Source organism: Malus sylvestris, chromosome 13 (assembly GCF_916048215.2).
Source record: "Malus sylvestris chromosome 13, drMalSylv7.2, whole genome shotgun sequence".
Classification (NCBI taxonomy): domain Eukaryota; kingdom Viridiplantae; phylum Streptophyta; class Magnoliopsida; order Rosales; family Rosaceae; genus Malus; species Malus sylvestris.
In genome coordinates this window covers 39,389,961-39,411,805 of record NC_062272.1, presented here as the reverse complement: position 1 = coordinate 39,411,805, position 21,845 = coordinate 39,389,961, and the positions used below count along the sequence as shown (strand labels likewise).

Here is a 21,845-nt window from a genome sequence, read left to right as displayed (position 1 = left end):
TAACCTAGGCATGTTGACAATTGATTTACCCTAAATTATTTGATATTCCTTTCCAGCCTCAACTAAAAGTATTCCTGACTGACAACCAATTCTTTTCCAAGCAATGAATGTAGAAAAACAAGAACCCATTACCTATTATGGAAAATCCACAAGAAAAACTACATGAATTATGGTAGTCCATTTCTGGCATTCATTCAAGACATCACATTCACTACAAGAAGCTATATATTAGATATCTCGTTCCAATTTCAACCTAATTCTTCTAATCAAACAATTATTGACCAGTTAATTGCATGCACTAAAAATAGTAACGAACACTCAACAAATAAAAAATCAATATAATTATACACTTGGAGTATTCATGGCTAGGCTACATCTTAGCCGTAGCAAAATGAATTTAATTCATGAACATAGGATATATGTGGTTGCACCGGAACTACTCTACTTCTTTTAGGGGAATCTACTTTAAATAAGAGTGTGATAGAGTTTGACATCATAGAAAAAATACACCTAAACCACAGTCGCATAACACACCCAAAGGACTCTTCCACTTCATCCATCCAACTTATGCTCTATAATTGAGATCTCCATCCAATTCTCTGTTTTTTGCAACTCTTTGCTACTTCCTAATCTCCAATCCTCATTCCTATCTCATTTGGACCTTCGTTCCGGTCCACTGAACTTCCATTCCATATACTCTGTCTTTGATCTACTTAGGCGAAGATTTTTAAATTCCAACACTTCCCACCAAAGGTTAGGCTTCGCATTTACACCCTCATACGTTTCATCTATTAGCATTATTAATCTGTGAAAAACATACACCAAAGAATATTATTGTAAATATATCCCGTTAACTCATCCATTGTCAATGCAAAAAGGTAAGGACTTAAAGCAGCCTTAGTATAACCCTATGCTTACGGGAAAGCCTTCAGTTTGTCCTTCTTGAGCTCTTACTGCAGTTCTTCCTCCATCATACATATCATTTATTGCTTGGATATATGCTACTCGTACTCCTTTCTTCTCTAGGATCCTCAAAAGTATTTATGTTTGGACCATGTGCAAATTCTTTTGCATCTCTTGATAGGGATTTTTATTACCTACAAAAGTAGGGATAAAAAACACTAAAATACTTGCATGAGTATAAGGTAATTGTAGTATAGATGACTTTAGAAAGGTCGTTCTCCACAGGGATTGACTGAATAATTTGTATCAAACCAAATCTTATTAATTACTTAAAATGAAGTTTTGAAAAAAAAAGTGATTTTGTGATTTCAAATAATAAAAACGAATTTAATAGAAAATAATTAAATAAAGTGAAAAAAATAAAATAAACTAAAAGAAAACAGTTATTCAAAATTAAATTGTCAAAGCCTAGGATTCCGCCGTCACCTTCACAATTCTATGTAATTCTTTCTATTACTTATGAATTATACATGCATATTTTGAAGGTTAGGTTTTCCTAAAGTATGCCTACTTGGACCCCCAACATAGAGCGTATATCAAACATGCAACCTGTTTGTGATATTCAGATCAAATCTAAATATGCATGCTATTCATCCTAAGTGAACTTGCACATATTAACCACAAGAAGCCTTCATCAATTTCAGGGACCGTCCTCTGACCAAAATTGCATCAAATTACTTTTCTAAATATCCTAATGGTAGCTAAGCATTAAGATAATTAGATAGTTTAAACCGATGATTAATAATTCAAAACCTGCATGCATAATATCACAAGTAAATTGAAAACAAACTACATATTCTTGCTAAGGCTCGTGGCCTCACCCTAGTAAACGAAAAATAGTTACGAACAATCATAAAATAAAATATTATTAAAAACAAGGATAGAAAACACCTTGAAATACAAATCGTCAAAGCCTAGTAAAGTTCTCCAAATGTGTTATGTGTTCTTTTCCTTTCTTTTTCTTAAACCCTAATGGCTAAAAAGCCTTATTTATACTACTAGAAAATAAAACGGTACCTAGAAAAGGTCTTAGAATCATACTAAGAAACGAAATAAATTAAAATAAATTAGGGAAACATAATCCTAAATTGACTAGTAAATTTTGCCCAAATTCTGCACAGCCTCAAAATAGCCACGTTTCTGAATCTTCAAGGCTCCAAAACTGGCCCAAAATGACTAGAATTAAAGCTTGAGATGTCCCGAACATAATTGCAAAAGGTCTTAAACACAAAAGATTGCATCTTGGATGCCAAAAAGCCCACATAAGCCAAAATGTCACTTTGACAGCACTGCATGCTGCTCCTTTATTTCATCGCCATAAATAAACCGCTTTGTGGAAAAATCTAAAACTTTGATACGAACATGTCAACAGACTCACGAACATCCTCCACTTGGAATCACTTCAAAATTCATCCGTTTAACTACTTTTTTCTCAAGAGGAAATCAAATGTCCTACATTAGAAATATAATTCAAAGTATCAAAATCTCACCAAAATAACCAATAAATGAATACTAAGATAAGGGTAAAATATATAGTATAATATTGACTCATCATCTATCTATATCATTTCATCGATATCTATTAGAGATAGATTGCCTCCATTGTCGAGCACCCTGGCATGAACTCGAAGTGATTGTCTGAGATCAGTATCTCTTGCCTTAGTCTATGCTCAACGTTTGACTCATTAACTTAATAGCCCTATAGTTTATGTAATTTTGCATGTCGCCCTTATTCTTGTAGATATGCATCAAAGTGCTTTTTCTCCACTCATTTGGCATCTTCTTAGTTTTTTCAAAATCTTATTGAAAAAATTTGTGAACCATGCTATACACGACTCTCCCAAGACCTTCCACACTTTGATCGATACATCGTCAGGACCCACTGCTCTTCTATGCTTTATATTTTCCAAAGCTACAACCACTTTCTCTTTCCTAATTTGGCGGTAGAATGAGTAATTTCTACACTCTTCCGAGTTACTCATTTCACCTAAAGAAGTACTTATGGAGCCTAAAATAATCCCAAAAATTCTAGAAGCGACACGTGGACTTTTGCTTAAGAAAGACAAGATTGCCCTCAATAAATGGGCAGGCTTCTTAGATGCTCCCACTCATAGCTCGCACCCCTGAAAGTCCCAGCAGCTGAATACGACTACCCATAGCTTGCCTGCCCTTGGCAAGAAAAAGTCAAAGCATTAAAGATAAGGATTAATTACCCAATTTAAATCAATTAGGGATAATTACTCCATTATCTCAAGATATTTCTCCATAAACCCTAACACTATGGTCGGCCCTGTCCGTATAAATACCCCATATTCTACCAAATTTCGACAAGCTTTTTGCTACCCTAAAAAGCCATAAACACTTTATTCTCCTAAGAGAAACTGACTTAGGCATCGGAGATCCATTGGCCTAACCCCCACCACCTCGTGGGCACGTGAGGCTTATGTCCTTGATCAAAGGTGTTAATTGTTTTGCAGGTGCATTTCGTCAAGATCGAAGACGACGAAAATTTGCATCAATAAATTGGTGCTTTCATTTAGAGGGGATTCAAATACTCGAAGAAGCCTCTTACATTTGGTTTCTTGGAATTTTTTTGTTATGTTGAATTTCTCACATGTCGTATCAATTAATTTTTCCTAGAAAAGTTTCTTGATCAATCCCTGGAGAAAAGATACAATGGTAGGAAATTCAGAAACCACGATGAACGGAACTCCATACGTACAAGGATTTGGATCAGAGAGTGGAGATGAGGACGTAGCCCCACGATGGAGGTCCTTAAGGCTTAAGGTGATGGCAAGAGGAGCCTCACCACCACAGAGCCGCATCACCACCACTGCCATGACCCAGCAACCATGGCCTAGGCCCCCACATTGCTGCCCTTCCAGCGCAAGGACCAAAACCCTGAGCAGGAGGCCCAGGTCCATCCACTAGCCCATAGGCAGGTAGCCCATCCACTAGCCTAAGCCACAGTAGCCAAAGCCCATCCAATAGTTTAGACCACAACAACCTAGGCCTAGCTCGCTACCGAGGTAGTTCGAGCTTACATGGCTGCCAACCGAGCCCAAGCTTATGAGGAGCATGGCGCAGCCCAGCATCAGCAAGCCCACACATGACCCTAGCGCACCCCCGCATATGTGCCAGCCACCCAGCTGGGTTGGCCCACCCCGTGACCTACTCCGACGACCCGGCCTGCGGTCTAATCCAATCCAAGCCATCTCTTATGATCTAGGTTCTGACCACCGGTCCCGTGATCGATTCAGGGTTATTTTCACCCTATATTTTTACAGGAATGTTCACTCTGGGCTCAAGCTTTGTACCTGAGTTAGCGGATCGCTAATTTAATAAGCGCCCTCGCACAACAGACCACCTTAGTGAGCTAACTCCTCGAGCATATCAAGATACAACACGCCCTAGATGAGGTGTCCTGAAGCAGGACAAAGGCAGAAGAACGTGACTCATTCCAGCGACGTTCCAGCTCAGCCTGCCATGAACCATGTGTTTGGGTAGTATACATTCTTATTTAGGCCCTCAAGGAAACATCTTCTCTTGCCTAGATGTGCAGATAAGTGTTCATTCTCAACTCGACTCACGAGTCAGTGTGCATTCGAGGTTGGGTACACACTTCGACGAGCACTCAGGGCATTCTAGGATAAGCGTCCATACATGGCTAGGTCCACAAGAAGATCCTCCTACGAGGCATAGGAGTAGGCAACCACATGATGGACATAGAAAAGCATAAGAGCAGTCAAGCTCAAGTTCCACTGGCAGAACTCGCCTTACGCAACAGCGAACAGCACAGGATGAACCACGTGCACCACGACTGCGGCACAGGCAAGCAAGACATGCCGAAAAGCAACATGGACCCGCAGGTCAACACGAGGGGCAGCTCGAGGCTCTGTTGCCCCACCGGGCGCAAATCCAAGAGGAAGTACAAAGGCTCGTAGTAAAGCAGTTATGCGAATTCCAACGTATTGAACAGGTCATGTTCATAGATGAGATTGAGTAGACTGAACCATCACAGAAGTTTAGCTTGCCAAATTTCACTTTGAATGAAATGAAGATTTGGATAGGCACCTGATGCACTACCAGAGCATCATGACCCTCTACGCCAATGATGACGCTCTCATATGCAAAATTTTTGCAACAACGTTCCAAGGCAAGGCATAAGACCAGTTCCCTACCCTACCACCTCGATCAATCTGGAACTTCAGCGAACTTTCCTTGGTTTTCACTAAGAAATATTCGTCTTATTGCTCGATCAAGAAGAATTTTGACCACCTCTTCAACATGAAAAAAGACTCGAATGAGTCACTTCGCACTTACATTAAAAGGTTCAAGGTGAAGAACACAAAGATCATCCGATGCGATGACAACATTGCATGCTCAGCTTTCTAAAAGGGGCTCCTAGCAAATCACCCTTTATTTAGAAAATTGATCATGGGCGATGAGTTGACCCTGGCAGCTTTATATGCTTTGGTAGAGAAACACGCTCTGTGGGACAAGCATAGGGACCGTTCCCCAAACAGAGATGACATAACACCTAAGGCGTTCACCAAGTTCAGAGTTATGATTGGCCATATTCTCCATAAGCTCATGAATGAACCATGGTTCGAACTACCACCACCCATGAAGGGTGATCTTACCAAGCTGGATCAGACAAAGTATTGCGCATTCCACTAAGGGCTAGGTCACACTACCAATAACTGCCCGAAATGGAAGCGGTACCTCGAGGAGCTGACGAAGGAAGGCTGGTGCAATGAGTACCTTGACAAACCAGTTGCATGGCATATCCAAGTAGCGGAAGCCAACACTGAACCTCCATTAAAGATGATGCGGATTAATGGCATCTTTGCTAGGTCAGAGCACTATTGGTCCACATTTAGCAATGTGAAGGAATGCTTGGGAAAATCTCCCATTTGTTGGAAATGTGCCCTAAAACCAACCATATGATGATACTTTATGGACATTTCACATGTCAAACTAATCTAGTTTAATATAAAGGGCAAAGATTATTATTTGAAGTCGTCTCATATAAATGTTATATGCTTAAACGATAAGTCCAAGAAATAAGTAATTTGGAGAATGTGATCTAAAGAGTTAGATTCATGAGACCATTCTCTTTCTTATACATATCCTAAATGTTCATGATCATAGGATTGCCAATTGGGCATTGACAGTCCGTTAAGATCAGTACATGTTATGTCTTCTCTTAGGGAGAGTGACTGATCTCGAGTCATTGGTATGACTGACACCAAGACAAGTACGTAGGAACTAAATAGAGATTGAGTCCACTGAACGCGATCAACAAGCAGTTCTCATACTCATGTCACATGAGAACTCATGGTTGGGATAATGCAAAGTAGTCATTTGACCTAAGGCATCATAGTTGTCTTCTGGTTAGGTCCTTGATCTTTGACCATGTCAAAGTCATTCCGTCAAAGGGTGTTCACGGCATGGTTGGGGTTAAGCCACTTAGCCATGGAGGCAAGTGAATGCGTAACAAGGGATCTCTAACCTTCAAACCGTTTGAGGGAGAATACTCTATGATATGATTAAGAATCTCTGGCCAGAGTATGAATGAGATTTAGGAAGTCATTCCAAAGCACGTTCAAGGTAATCATATAAGTACGAGAATCACATTGGATAGTAGACATGAATGAACTATCAAACCAAACAATGTGGTCAAGAGTATTGTATTAGAGAAAGACCGTATTGCATTGTAATCCTAAACTGAATAGGTTCTCCACCTCTTCTGATTAGCTTGGGTACCCATGAAATACTTCTAGGTGTCACTCATGGTTTGTGGATGCCCTAAATGTGTATAAACACTAACGGGAGAATTGAAAGTATGTTTCAATTCACAATCGATTCGAAGAGTTCTAATCACCCAATGCCTCACTAAAAGGAACCTAATGGATCGTACACCGTGTAAGGTAGAGATTGAAGAAACAACGAAGATAAGTAAGAATAATTAAATGTTATTATTTATGACTAGGATTAATTAATTAATATGTTAATTAATCAAACAAATATGTTTGTTATAGACCTCGGGTTAGTTTTGGGCCGCAAGGCCCAATTGGATTTGAATGTCAAGCCGATTAACTCAAGTTGTATGACAATTTGAAAACACAAAGGGCTTGAAAGCCCAATGAACCCTTAAGGCCGGCCATATAGAGAAGGGTAGGAAACTTGCCTTTATTGAAAGTTTGCAACTCCATTGTGAGATGGTATAAAGGCAACTTCATAGCCATTTCATCATTAGGGTTTTCTTTGAGGAAATTGGAGAGAACACAAACTCTCCATTTCTCTCTAAGAGGCCAGCCACCCTCGAGGAACATAGCTAGCAATATTCCTTCCTCTAGGTCACTCATCTCCTCATCAATGCTCTCCTTGGTGTGGAAAAATTAGAGGTTCTCTAGTTTGGGAACTTGGAGAATCCTTTCAACCATTCTCCTCCAAGAAATCCATGGAGCTAAGAAGCAAGGAATGAAGGCCCTCTCCTTGGGTGATTAGCCTTTGCTTATGCAAAGAGGAATCAACAAAGGTATAAGATTTCTCAACTCACTTTGTTCTTGAGTTGAGTCTTGGTTCACCATAACTACTAGTCTTTGAATTTTGATGGGTTATAGTTTTGTTTTTGAGTGCATACAAGCATGATTCCACCTTTAATTGTTAATTGCATGTTGTAGATGTTGCTCAAATGAACTTGTTTTCACAAATTTTCCCTTCAAGTGGTATCAGAGACTAGGTTTAGTAGTTTGTGAATCCTTTTGGGTTTTGTAGTTCATAGTCTTTGATTTGAAAGTTGTAATTGTTACAAGCTCTAATCTTTCTTCTTTGAATGTAAATTTTGCTAGAAAATTTGTCATCTCAAATGTTGTAGATGTAGTTCATACGAGCATGAATTTTGGAGCAAAAATTTGGTGCATTGTTTCTGGGGAAATTTGGCCAAATCCAAAGGGTGGATTTTTGGGTTCATGTTTGTCTTGTTAAAAGTGTTTTAAAGTGACTTTTGGAACCCCCTAAGTACCCTAGGATGTTAACCCCCTTTTGAGTAGTGCAAATTTGAGTTTTATTAAGTGAAAACATTCATTGAGCTCTTATGGGTTTTCATGGATGTTCTTCAATGTTCTTGCCTTGTTCATACCAAGAACAAAAGGTTTGGTATTTTGATTCAAAGTTTTGGTTGATTACATAAAGTCTTTGTTTTGTGTTGGTTGGTGAGACTTTTCAATCACAAGAAATTTTTGAAAGTGTGATTGAAAGTTGAAAATATGTTTGAATTTTTTGTACATGATTGGTACTTATCTTACACACCCATACCTATTTTTTTCAACACCATACCCATCACCTTTTCAACATGCTTGACTTTAAGACTTTGTTTTTCATCAAAGACCACTCCCTCACACTACCATGACCGGCCACTCCTTCAAAGGGAGTACTTTTAGGGCATTTATGCAATTACATAAAGTTTTGATACTTTTGTGTTTTTGTGCTTTGACCCTAAAGTTTACGTTTTTACGTAAAGGCCCAAAATCACTAAAGGACAAATTGTTTTGCTCCTTTAATGAAGTTTTTTTATTTGATGAAATTTTTGGGTTCTAGTTGTAATTACATGAAGTAGTGGACTTTTGTGTTTTTACAAAGTGACCTCAAAAGTTTATGTTTTGCAATATAGCCCAAAAAGTTGAGGTTATTGCATTTGGCCCAAATTAGTTGAGAACAAAATAGTTTTGTATCCTTAAATGATAATTGGATTTTCATTTCATTTAGCTCCATCTAAATCAATTCTATGGATACAAAAACCAAATGACAATGTAGCATTCAAGTTTAATTAGTTAAAGCATTAATTAATTAAAGGGTGATTATGAACCTAAGCCTACGATAATTGAGCTATGTGAAAGGCCGTCTCTCAAATTTGTTTGAACCATGGGAATGTGTAGATTAGATTTTGGTTGTAATTTGATATGATAAAATGTTGTAAAAGAGCATAAGCTCTTCTTTACTTTAAAGTAATATGTTTTGATCAAATGTTGTAAAAGAGCATAAGCTCTTCTTTACTTTGAAGTACCATTTTCCTTGTTTTATTTGATATGCATGAAATTGGAGTAGTAGGGTCCAACACCCAATAAGAAAACACGCTTTAATGTGATTAAACGTGTAACTAAAATCAATCACCATTCCTAGACCGAGATCCAACACTAGGCTCGTGTTGGATCGAATCAAAGGTTCATAGTTATCCTAAGGCCCTAAGGCAACTATATAGTCCATCAATGAATGCAAAGCTTATGTTAGTAGTACCATATATTCTTGCTTTAAAAACCATTTTACAAGCATAGTGGGAGTATCATATACCACTAAATCAATCAAATGGACAAATAGTTTTGATAGGACAAAATTTTTTTAATGTGATTAAAATGCATGCTTATATGTGATGAGACCTAAAACCCTCAAGCAAACCATTATTAAGTTGACAAGTGTGAGAGTGCTTTGAACACTCTTTCGTGGCCTTCCACCGTGGTAGGCTCCAATCGTTTGTGACTCATACACCAACTTCACCCTATAATGGGGGAGTACAAAGTATGTGCTTACACTCAGGAGGAGTTCTATATACATACATGATGAAGTGAGGTAGGCAACGAGTTTAGCCAACATGATATAATTATGAGGCTAGGCTTGAACCCCTACACGAACTGGCATGGTGGGAATGACTTAACTAAGTGCAATGACGCCAACATAATATAATTCTAAGGCATCATTCTCTAGAGGCCAAACTAGATGGGTACTTACATGAGATGTAAATGAGTAAGTGTACTCTCTCATTATTATTAACGCTAGCCAATATCATATAATTGTGAGGTGGGGTTGGTAATAGTGAGCCTCCCATAATCTAGTAAGAGTTTCCTCCAAAACTCTCGAATTCCGATGAGGGATATGGAATTTTCCAAAAATAGTGGGTGGTACTATTTGATTTAAAGACCCGGATCAAATGGCTTAAAATCAATCAGTTTATATTTGTTATCTATTCATTTACCGATATATTTGCAAATGCTATCCAAAAATTGACAAAGAAAAGCTGAAGGCTTTAGTTTCTGGACTTGGTACCACAATCCCATAGACTGTCTTGAATGGATTGTATATGTACCTAAGTAGTCTCATCCTCACAATCTTCCTATTGATAATGTATCATTGGAAGAACATGTTAGATAAGTCTATCATAAAGAGGGCAACACTTTTAGTGTCATAATTCTTCACTTACAAATCGTTGTATGAAGAAATAAGAATTGCTTTGAACAACCCTGAGTTAACGCAAACACTAATGCTTGTTTCTTTGTTAAATGAACAAGGAACTTGAGAAGTAAGCACAAGGGCATAGACACTTTATGTGCCATGATTCTTCACTTACAAATTGTTGTATGAAGAAATAAGAGTTGCCTTGAACAACTCTTGAAAGTTTGTAATTATGTTTAGAACATAATGGTTGATTGACAAAAATAGTCCATCAACATGGACTTATGATGATTTTGAATCATTGAATGTTGAAGTGTTAAACCACTTCAAGAGACGAAAACGAGGCAAGGACTTCACCTTTGAGTCCCTATCCAAATGGTTCACTAAGTTTATAGTAAATTATATAGTGAAAAGTAACCGCACAGTCTCCAAATTGTTTGATGTGTATAAACACAATTGAAATAAGTTTCAATAGAGATAGTGGGAGTTTAGGGACCATGACTATTGTAGTCAAAGGACAAGTTAGATGAAGAAGGCAAAATAACTCCAATAGAACAAACTTTCTTTATGAAAGGATGGACATTGGAAGGGGTATTTGCAAGAAATGTCTTACAAGTGTCAAGAACACACCTTTCGAAGGTGTTGTAAATTGTTCTTGAATAGTTTAAAATAGTTGGTTCTTCTACTTGAATGCTTGATTTCGTATTAGTAACTATGTTTTACAATCGTTATAAAAGTGTGGCTAATAAGAAGTAGAAGATAAATGAGAGAAGAAAAGTACTTCACATTCGGAACGTGAATCAAATATAGATCTCTGCGAAAGCAGATTGTACTTACATCCTCATATGAACTACCAAAGAAATTGGAAAACAAAGATTGTCATTACATTTCAATTTGAATAAAGGAACTTAATTCCATCATGATACGAGATGGATGAATGTTTTGTTTGACAAAAAATTGTTCTTTATTAATGAATAATTGGATTATTGTAATCTAATTGATTGTCTCTATAGTAGAGATGATGTGGTAGTGTTAACTGTTTAGAATATAACGATGCTTAAAAACATAAATTACGAGTTGGTCATAGATGGATGCTTTGGAATCTAATTGATTGCAAGGTAGTGACTAATCCCAATGATAGGATTTTTAAAGTCTATGCAAATAGGGTCAAAATCACATGAAATACTTGCAAGAATACAAGGATATTGTAGTATAGATGCTCATGCAAGGTCGTTTTCCTTAAGGACTATTTGGATAATTTATGTAGAAACAATTCCTAATCAAAATACTTAGAATTAAAACTTGAGAAAATAGAGTTTGAGATTTGATGAATTAAAAACGAATTTTAATTAAAAACTAATATAATCGAAGAAAAGATTTTTAAATACTAATTTCTAAAGGCACTAGGGTTCCACCATCACCTAGCAATCTTATGAATTTCTACCAATTACTTACGATTTACACATGCTACTTCGAAGGTTAGGTTTTCCTAATATATATTCTCCTCGTGATATTCAAGCAAGAACATATATCTAACATGCAATCCGTCTGTGATATTCAGATCGAATATGAACATGCAAGACTCATGAAGTTTTATGAAAACCTTTTTAAGAACCATGCAACCCCTAAGAACGTGATATTCGCCTTAGGTGGAATTACAATTATTAATCACAAGAAGCAATACTCAATCCTCCGGTGATATTCCGACCGAATTGCATCCAATTACTTGTCTAAACATCCTAATGGTGGCCAATCATCAAGATAATTAGATAGTTTAAAACAGTGATCAATAATTCAAAGTGCGCACGCAGTCAATCGTAAGCAATTAAATAAAAATTACATATTCATGCTAAGGCTCAAGGCTTCGCCCTAGCAAAAGGAATTAGTTATGCATATTCATAATTGAAATCATAGAAAATATTATTACAAATAAAAGGAATGAAAGCACCTTGAAGTAGAAAATCTCCAAGAACCCTAGCCAAGTTCTTTGTCTCTGAAGTTGAATAATAATAAGCGTAGTCTAAAACTGTAGACGGCCCAAGCAATATATTTGCTCCGCCCCCACAAACCCTAAGACATAGGTTTTTTATTCCAACTAGGAAACTAAGAAAAATAATAAAATATCTTAGAAAATAAAACCCTAATTAAACTAGGAGAATCTGCCAAGTATTTGGCCAGCCACGTTTTAGCCTCAGATCTCCTCCCAATCCGGCCCAAGATATCTTGTTTTAAAGATAAGGACCTTCCGAACACATCTCCAGAAGGCCACGAAACCATCCGAGGTCATCTTGGGCTCCAAAAACGCACTTTAAGCCCAGAAACGTCATTTTCCAGCACCGCGCATCGCTCCTTTATTTTATCGCCAGCAAATAACCGCTTGATGGAAAAAATCCCAAATTTTGATACGACCAAGCTAAGTAACTCACGAACGTCCTCCAACTGGAATTACTCCAAAATTCGTCCATTTGTCCATGTTTTGTTATAGAGGAAGTCGAAAGTCCTATATTGAAAATACAATTCAAAGTATCAAAATTCTTCCAAAATATTAACCAAAATATACCAAGAATAGGGTTAAATATATAATATAAAATTCACTTATCAAAATACCCCCAAACTTAGCTTTTTGCTTGTCCTCAAGCAAAATAAAACTAGAAAACAAAAATAAAAACTAACAAACTGGACACTTAACTAAAACTTAGCTAAAACAAAATTCTCACTTTCAAGTTGCAATCCATAGAAAATGTTAAAAATCAGAACATCTTTTCAAAAGTTTCAACCAATCCCACCACAGAGTCTAAGCCATTTAGAATCAATTAGAAAAGAATTCACAAATTTCCTTTGGTGTAAAGTGAACCAACATAGTTAAAGAGACTCGACCAAAACTCTTACCTCTCATCCCTTTATTCATACTTCACATATATTAACTTTAAATATAACTATTTTTCTTTTTCTCTTCAATTGATTCCATTTTTTTTTTCAGTAACAGTAGTGGTCGTGCAATGTCGGTTCACTTAAGCTTTCTATCCAACCCATGTAGCGAGCTTTAGGTCAATGACTCCCAAACCACTAGGGCTTTAGGGCACTAGGTGTAGAACACCCCTAAGGACTTATTAACCCGAGCTGAAAAGGCTACGAAACCAACTAACCACCCTGCCTCATGCCAAAATTCTACCGTTTGACGCGAGAATCACTGCTGATTAGGCAGGACTGGCCCGGTTACTAGGCAGAACCTCGGGTGAGACAATTATTACTTTATAACACATACTAACTTTACTTTATTTAGAACAAAAATAAAAATACACTTGGACAAAAAGCAAGTGTTTCAATCTCACTCCCCACAAACCATGTTGGTGTGATGTGCAATTGTCAAAGTATAATTCGTGAATTAGTGTCTAAGTAACGATAAATAGAAAAGACTCTACTGTGGGTTTAATCTTTACAATGTCCATTTGTTCTAATGTTTAAAATAATCTATGGATATTAGCTTAAAAACTAAAAAATTTAACTGACACAAAATAAAAACCCTAAATTTTTACTACTTTCCCACCCCCAAACTTATTTCACACTTTGTCCTCAAGGTGTGGAAAATAAATATAAACTAAAAAAAACGAAAAGCAAAACTAGAAAAGATATAAACAAAAGTCTAGACCAAAAACTAAAAGAAAAAGAAGAAAATGAAATAAAAGAAAAAAATGAAACAAAGAAAAAAAATGAAATAAAGAATAGAACAAAAAAAACAAAGGAAAAAAAAAAAAAAATCACCTGACTTAACAAATCAAAAAGCCAACAAACCAAAAAGCCGAAAGGAACATTGGATGCTTATGTGAAATTGGAATGGCATGCAGCTGGCATGTGCATTGGAAAGTGGTAATGTGTGAGTTCCCATGTCTGAATAAGAAAAGACACGAGCAATCTTGTCCTTGTCAGTCAATGAGCCCAAACGGGTCTTTGCTTTTCACCAAATCGAGAGCCAAACGGCTTTGGAGTACCCCATTTCAAAACAATCCTCACAGAAATATACACAGAGCCACACGATGAAAACACATGTCATACATCCGTGTAAGGAACACCTTAGGATTCCAATGGAGACGCTGAAAGGGCACCCATTGTCATGTCAGATGGTTTTTCTTTTTAGAATCCATAAGCTGTATCATTTCTCACAAGCTATACCTCCAGAACAAAACCTTCTCTCTGAAATGAAAAAATTTTCCGTCTCCCTCTCTCTAGAAAAATCCAAAGAGACTCACGGAGCTCTTGCCATGTTCAAAACTCGCAACCCAACCAGTAAGTCAAACCGCCATGTCACAGCAACTCTTGCATCCTCTCGAAGAGCTGTCTCCGTAGTCTTCCAGAACCGCGACAAACAAACCTCTGTGAGTCCCGAGCCGTGGTAGAGTAAGCTGAAAAGGGAAGATGTTGAAGGTAAAAATCCTCCTCAATTTGTGTTACTTCCGTGTTAGCGTGATGTATTTGGGTGAAAGGAAACAAGATCTAACACATGCATGCATTTTGTTGTTGCGAGAGGCCACGGATCTACAACAAGGGAGACATATCAACACCCAAAAGTTATAGATCCAATGTCGATCATCCGAGACTCCTCTGTTCTGTAGGTAAAACAGTCACCCCCAAACTTCGGTTTTAATTTAGCGTTTGTGCTCCATTGTCGTGTATTTGCATGACCACAAGGCGAAGAAAGATAATACTTTAGTGTCTGATTTATGCACAGGAATTGACTCTGAGGGCTTGAAGAACGATAGCACACAAGAGAGAAAGGACACACATCGAAAACCAAAGGTAAATATACCTGCCCTTAAACGACTGTGCTAGTCTTGCATGTGTGAGATCTGTGTGTGGTTGCGGCGATTCTCGTATTTTCTACCTTGGCGATGCAAAGAATGGTGGAATGTCCCTGCATATCTGAAATGTCCGTCTCTGTGTATATGCAGCTCGGATGGAGTTGATAACCGAGAGAAGTACACACTCGAGCTGTAAATCCAACAAATCACAAAGGAAAAATCAACGGTCAAGCTCTTGTGACTGCAACAGGTATAAAACGCATCCCTCTGTTCTCATGTTACTTAGCGCATGTATGGCGTCAACACATCTTTCTGGTGATATTTCGAAACTGAGAATTGGAACTTTGAGAATGCGACAAGAAATAAAATGTTGATCTGGATGTGAATGATGATGGCGGACTTTTGAACATTGTCTCCCCGTAATAGAACTGAATAAAAATCTGGGCACCCCTGAACATATGTATGGACCATTTGGACTTGAACCGTGCTGAGGACAGAGAATGAACTACCCCCAAACTTAAATAATGGCATCCTTGGAACCTTCGAATATAAGAAAGATATAGGGTTAACTGCGACTGAACTCAAACATTTGATTGCATTGTGGCAGGAAATACCCCAGATCGGCAAAAGCAGCTGGATGACAAAACTCGAGTGGCCGCTTAGCAAATCAAGAAGGTATAACATCTCATCCCTGCTATGTGAATCACATATGTGGTTGATGTGAAGGTGGATCTGCTCAATGGATGCATGATTCAGGCTAAAATAATCTCTCTGTGCATTAATTCTTGTTGGTCTGGTTTGCCATGTTTGCTGTCTGCAAAGAAAAACCCAAGTGCTGAAATCAGGGATATAATGTAGAAGTACTATCAGTAGACTAAAATAAAACAAGTAAAAGTAATATTTTTGTTTTTTTTTTTTTTTTTGTGTTTTGTTTTGTTGTTTTTTTTTTTTTTTTTGGGGTACTTTTAATGAACGTGAAATGCAGCCTAGGAATTTAAATGCAACTAGAAATTGAAAGTAATGAAAGAAAAACGAAACAAAGTAAAGAAAAAGTTAGAAAGTTGGGTTGCCTCCCAATAAGCGCTTTATTTAAAGTCTGTAGCTAGACGTTGCAGAAATCTGGTGGCTAAGTCACTGGATCCCTCAGAGTTAATGACTCGCGTGCTGTGTCATAGGGTGATTCCAAGTATGGTTTGAGCCTGTGACCATTGACCTTGAATTCATGACCTGTGATCTCATTTTTTATCTCCATAGCCCCATGCGAATAAACTTTAGTGACCACATATGGCCCTGTCCAACGTGACTTAAGTTTGCCTGGAAACAACTTTAATCTGGAATTGAAAAACAACACCTTTTGCCCTGTGTAAAATTCCCTGCGAAGGATTTTACTATCATGAAATGCCTTAGTCTTGTCTTTGTAGATTTTTGAACTTTCATATGCATCATTACGAATCTCATAGAGCTCATTGAGCTCTAATTTACGCTTCTCCCCAGCTGAATCATATGCAAAATTTAGCTCCTTAATGGCCCAAAACGCTTTGTGCTCTAGTTCCATAGGTAAATGACATGTTTTCCCATACACAAGTCTAAATGGTGACATCCCAATTGGGGTTTTAAAAGCTGTCCTGTAAGCCCACAGCGCATCATTTAATTTTAAACTCCAATCCTTACGTGTAGAGCAAACTATTTTCTCCAAAATCCGCTTTAATTCTCTGTTTGAAACTTCCACTTGACCAGATGTCTGTGGATGATAGGGTGTGGCCACGCGATGAGTAATCCCATACTTTGCTAATAAAGCATCAAACTGTTTATTAATAAAATGCTTCCCCCCCATCACTAAGAATCACACGTGGAATTCCAAAACGTGGAAATATAACCCCCTGGAGGAATTTCAGTACCACTGATCCTTGATTAGTTGGTGTTGCAATAGCCTCGACCCATTTAGAAACATATTCCACATCAACTAAAATGTACTGATTCCTGTGAGATGATGGGAATGGTCTCATGAAATCAATACCCCAAACATCAACTAACTCAACAATTAGAATACTTTGCTGGGGCATCTCATTCCTCTTGGATTGGTTGCCGACTCTTTGACACCTGTCACAAGCTCTGCACCAATTATGTGCATCTTTAAATAATGTAGGCCAAAACAACCCACTTTGCAGAATTTTCTCTGCTGTTCTTTTCTGTCCAAAATGGCCCCCACATGCATATTGATGAGCAAAACGCAAAACACTGTCTTGTTCAGCCTCAGGAATGCACCTGCGAATAATCTAGTCGGGACAATACTTGTATAAGTATGGTTCATCCCATAAATAATGCTTGACATCAGACAAAAACTTCTTTTTCTGCTGAAATGAAAAATCGGGATGCACAACACCCGTTGCCAAATAATTAACAAGATTAGCAAACCAGGGTGTATTAATTTGGGCAGCAAAGAGCTGCTCATCTGGAAAACTCTCACTCAATGGTAGAGAATCTGCCTCCTTAGCTGCTGGAATAATTAATCTGGATAAATGGTCAGCCACCACATTTTCACTGCCTTTCTTGTCTTTAATCTCTAAGTCAAATTCTTGGAGTAAAAGAACCCATCGAATCAACCTAGGCTTTGCATCCTTCTTAGACAACAAGTATTTTAATGCAGCATGATCAGTATAAACTATTATTTTAGCCCCAACCAAATAGGACCGAAACTTCTCTAAGGCAAACACAACTGCCAACAATTCCTTCTCTGTGGTAGCATAGTTAAGCTGTGCATCATTGAGTGTACGACTTGCATAATAAATGACATGGGGAAGCTTGTCTTTCCGCTGTCCTAAAACTGCCCCAATAGCATAATCTGAAGCATCACACATTAATTCAAATGGTAAACCCCAATCGGGTGCAGCAATGATGGGTGCCGAAGTTAGGAGTGATTTCAACTTGTTGAACACTTCTAAGCAAGCCTCATTGAAGTTAAATGGTGCATCTTTAGCCAATAAATTGCACAAAGGTCGGTTGATCTTGGAGAAATCCTTGATAAACCGACGATAAAATCCTGCATGTCCCAAAAATGATCTAACACCTTTGACTGATGTAGGGGGTGGCAACCTTGCAATCACATCAATTTTAGCTTTGTCAACTTCAATGCCTTTGCTGGAAATTGAATGACCCAAAACAATTCCTTGTTTTACCATAAAATGACATTTTTCCCAATTCAGCACTAAATTTGTTTCTTGACATCTCTCAAGAACCAATGACAAATTATGTAGGCACTGATCAAACGAATCTCCAAACACAGAAAAATCATCCATAAAAACTTCCACAATTCTTTCAACTAAGCCAGAAAAGATACTCATCATACAACGCTGGAAAGTGGCGGGTGCATTGCATAATCCAAATGGCATCCTCCGATAGGCAAATGTCCCAAATGGGCATGTAAATGTTGTCTTCTCTTGATCCTCTGGTGCAATTGGAATCTGATTGTACCCAGAATAGCCATCCAAGAAACAATAAAAAGCCCTGCCAGCCAATCTTTCTAACATTTGGTCAGTAAATGGTAGAGGAAAATGGTATTTTCGTGTACCTGCATTTGGCTTCCTATAATCCACACACATATGCCAGCCTGTAGCTAGACGCGTAGGAATAAGCTCATTGTTGTCATTTTTAACTACTGTCATGCCAGTACGTTTAGGAACAACCTGCGTAGGACTCACCCATTTACTGTCTGAAATAGGATAAATCATACCTGCATCAAGTAATTTCATAACCTCTGTTCTGACCACCTCTTTCATAATTGGGTTAAGGCGGCGTTGAGCATCAACTGTTGGCTTCACATCGTCTTCCATTAAAATTCTATGCATACAAATTGCTGGGCTAATACCCTTGATGTCGGCAATTGTCCATCCTAGTGCATCTTGATATTTCCTCAAAACACGAAGCAATGTATCTTCCTCTGTGGGAGTTAAATCAGCTGCAACTATAACTGGCAGCGTTTCTGCAGCCCCTAAATGTGCATATTTTAAATGTTCTGGTAAGGGCTTTAGCTCCAATTTTGGTGGCTGCTGTCTGGACGGCTTAAGGGGCTATTTTGGCTCCCCTAAGCTCTCGTAAACATTTCTAAACCTTGGCAACTGTGTGGGCAGACTGTCCAATGCATGAATGTACTCAAGAACACCTTCATCTTCAGAATCTGTCCCAATTTTCCCTTGTAAAACGTGCAGCAACTGATCTGTAGTTGAACTGGCATAAAAACTATCTTGAACCATACTGTCTAACACATCAATGCGCATACAATCTTGCTGTTCAGCAGGACGTTTTGCTGCCTCAAACAAATTAAATACCACAGATTGGTCTTGAACTCGTAAAGTTAGTGTTCCAGCTTCCACATCAATTAAAGTCCTAGCTGTTGCCATAAACGGCCTCCCCAAAATGATAGGTGTGTGAAGGTCTTCATCCATGTCTAAAACCACAAAATCCACCGGGAGATAAAGATTGTCAACCTTAATAATAAGATCTTCAATAACACCTCTTGGATAAGTGATTAAACGGTCAGCTAGTTGAAGTATAATTGAGGTAGGCTTTAAATCTCCTTGTCCTAATCGCTGGAAAACAGAAAAAGGCATCAAATTAATACTTGCACCTAAATCAATTAAAGCACTTTTAAAATCAGAATTTCCAATAGTACAAGAAATATTAAAACTCCCTGGATGTTTTTTCTTAGGTGGTAGTTTGTGTAGCAAAACTGCACTGTTATGTCAAAACAACTTTGTCCAAATCTGCAAGCTTCTTTTTGCTGCTACAAACTTCTTTAAAAAATTTGGCATATGATGGTATTTTCTTGATTGCATCCAGCAATGGAATGTTGATTTGAACCTTGGATAATGTCTGCATAAAATCTTTGAGTTGCTGATCTCTTGCTTTAGGAATTACACGTTCAGGGTAAGACAGTGGAGGATCATAAACACGTTGAGAAATCTGTTTTGGGACTGTTTCTGTACTGTGCAGATTCTGTTTTTCTGCAGATTTGTCAGGTTCTGCGGTTGGCATTTCAGATTCTGCAGTAATCTGCACTGCAGGCAGATTCTGTTCAGTACAGTTTGCACGATTGTCATAACTTTTTCCACACCGTAAAGTCCGAACAACATTGCAGTCTTCATGTCCTCTTGGATTAGGCACTGTTTGACTAGGAAATTTGCCTTTTTCTCTGTTTGAAATTTGTGCAGCTAGCTGCCCAAACTGTTGCTCCAAACTTTTAATTGATGCTTCAACATTTTAAATTCTTTGATTGCTGCCTTCCATGAATGTTTGTGTTCTAGCTGCCAGTTTAGAAAGTTGATCTTCCAAGGATGGTTTTGATGGCACAAAAGGTTTTTGTACATGCTGGAATGGTTTTGAATTATTCTGATTATCACCCCATTTGAAATTAGGATGATCCCTCCATCCTGGATTGTAATGAGTTGCATATGCATCATTCCTAGGCCTTTGATAGCTGTTCATCATATTAACATGTTGCTCCACAAGCTCTGGGTAAGATTCTTTATGTGGACAGGCCAATATATTGTGTAGCCATGCTGCAGATAGTGCAAACTGTTGCTGCAGGTGGTTGCTGCTGTGTAGAATTTGCTATCTGTTGTAGAATAATATCAAACTTGGCATCAATTTTCTTCTCCATTTTTTCCATTTGTGCAGACATATTAGGAGAACCTGCTGATAACTCAAAAATGCCCTTTTTCTGTGAATGTTCTGCTGCCCATTGTTGAGATTCTGTAGCCATTGTATCAAATAATTCAAATGCTTCTCTTGCAGATTTATTTGACAATGAACCCCCAGCTGATGCATTAACATGGCTTTTGGATGTAGGATTAAGCCCATCAAAGAAAATATTCATTTGTGTATCTGGATCAATATTAACATGTGGACATTTTATATACATCTCTGTATATCTCTCCCATGCCTCATGAAATTCTTCGTTTGGCTTTTGAGTGAATGTCATAATCTCCCGCTTGTAATTCAACGTCTTGGATGCCGGATAATATTTGTTCAGGAATCTTGTATGCAATTGTTGCCAAGTAGTAATGTTATTCGTTGGTAGAGTGAATAACCAAGTTTCAGCCTTATCCTTCAAAGTAAAAGGAAAAAGACGTAACTTAATAGCCTCGGCAGAAAAACCCCTGATTAAAATATTTTTGCAACCCACGATAAATTTTGCAACATGTAAATTCGCATCCTCGTTAGGCAGCCCACGAAAAGTACGTAAAATTTCAAGCATATGGTGCTTGATCTCAAAAGAATCGCCATCTTCCTGGGCAGGATACACAATACAATTAGGAACATCGTTGGCTCGAGCAGCCAATGACTCTCTGAGTGGCCTGCCTGCAGCAGGCAATTGCAACGCCATTGTGATTTTATTGTCTACAAAACTAGTAAACAATTCTTGCAGAAACGTGCCTCAGTTCACAGTCCCAAACCAAATTATTTTCTCTCCTGTCTATGCAGTGTGCGTTCAGGTTCTGGATCAAACTGTGCAATCTGGGCAGTTCCTGATCTAGTCTGGACCATGCAGTTTACAGAATCTGCAATAACCCAAAAACGTTAAAATAAATTGATTTTTTTTTTTTGGCGAAAAATAATATAAAAAAAAAATTATCAGAAAAAGTTTAAACAAAATTTATCTAAAATAGTCCCCGGCAGGGCGCCAATTTCTTGATAGGATTTTTAACGTCTATGCAAATAGGGTTAAAATTACATGAAATACTTGCAAGAATACAAGGATATTGTAGTATAGATGCTCATGCAAGGTCGTTTTCCTCAAGGACTATTTGGATAATTTATGTAGAAACAATTCCTAATCAAAATACTTAGAATTAAAAC

At 37.9% G+C, this 21,845-nt stretch overlaps 1 protein-coding gene across 1 annotated transcript; it reads right to left on the bottom strand.

The window, feature by feature from the left end:
• Positions 1–17,119: 17,119 nt before the first annotated feature.
• On the bottom strand, positions 17,120–21,372 carry LOC126595477 (uncharacterized). The gene is made up of 4 exons (XM_050261758.1): positions 20,563–21,372; positions 19,848–20,057; positions 19,120–19,576; positions 17,120–18,978 (listed from the first exon to the last, which is right to left on the bottom strand). Exons 1-4 carry the CDS (start codon positions 21,370–21,372, stop codon positions 17,267–17,269), a joined length of 3,189 nt encoding a protein of 1,062 aa, XP_050117715.1. The 3' UTR covers positions 17,120–17,266.
• Between the last annotated feature and the right edge of the window lie 473 nt (positions 21,373–21,845).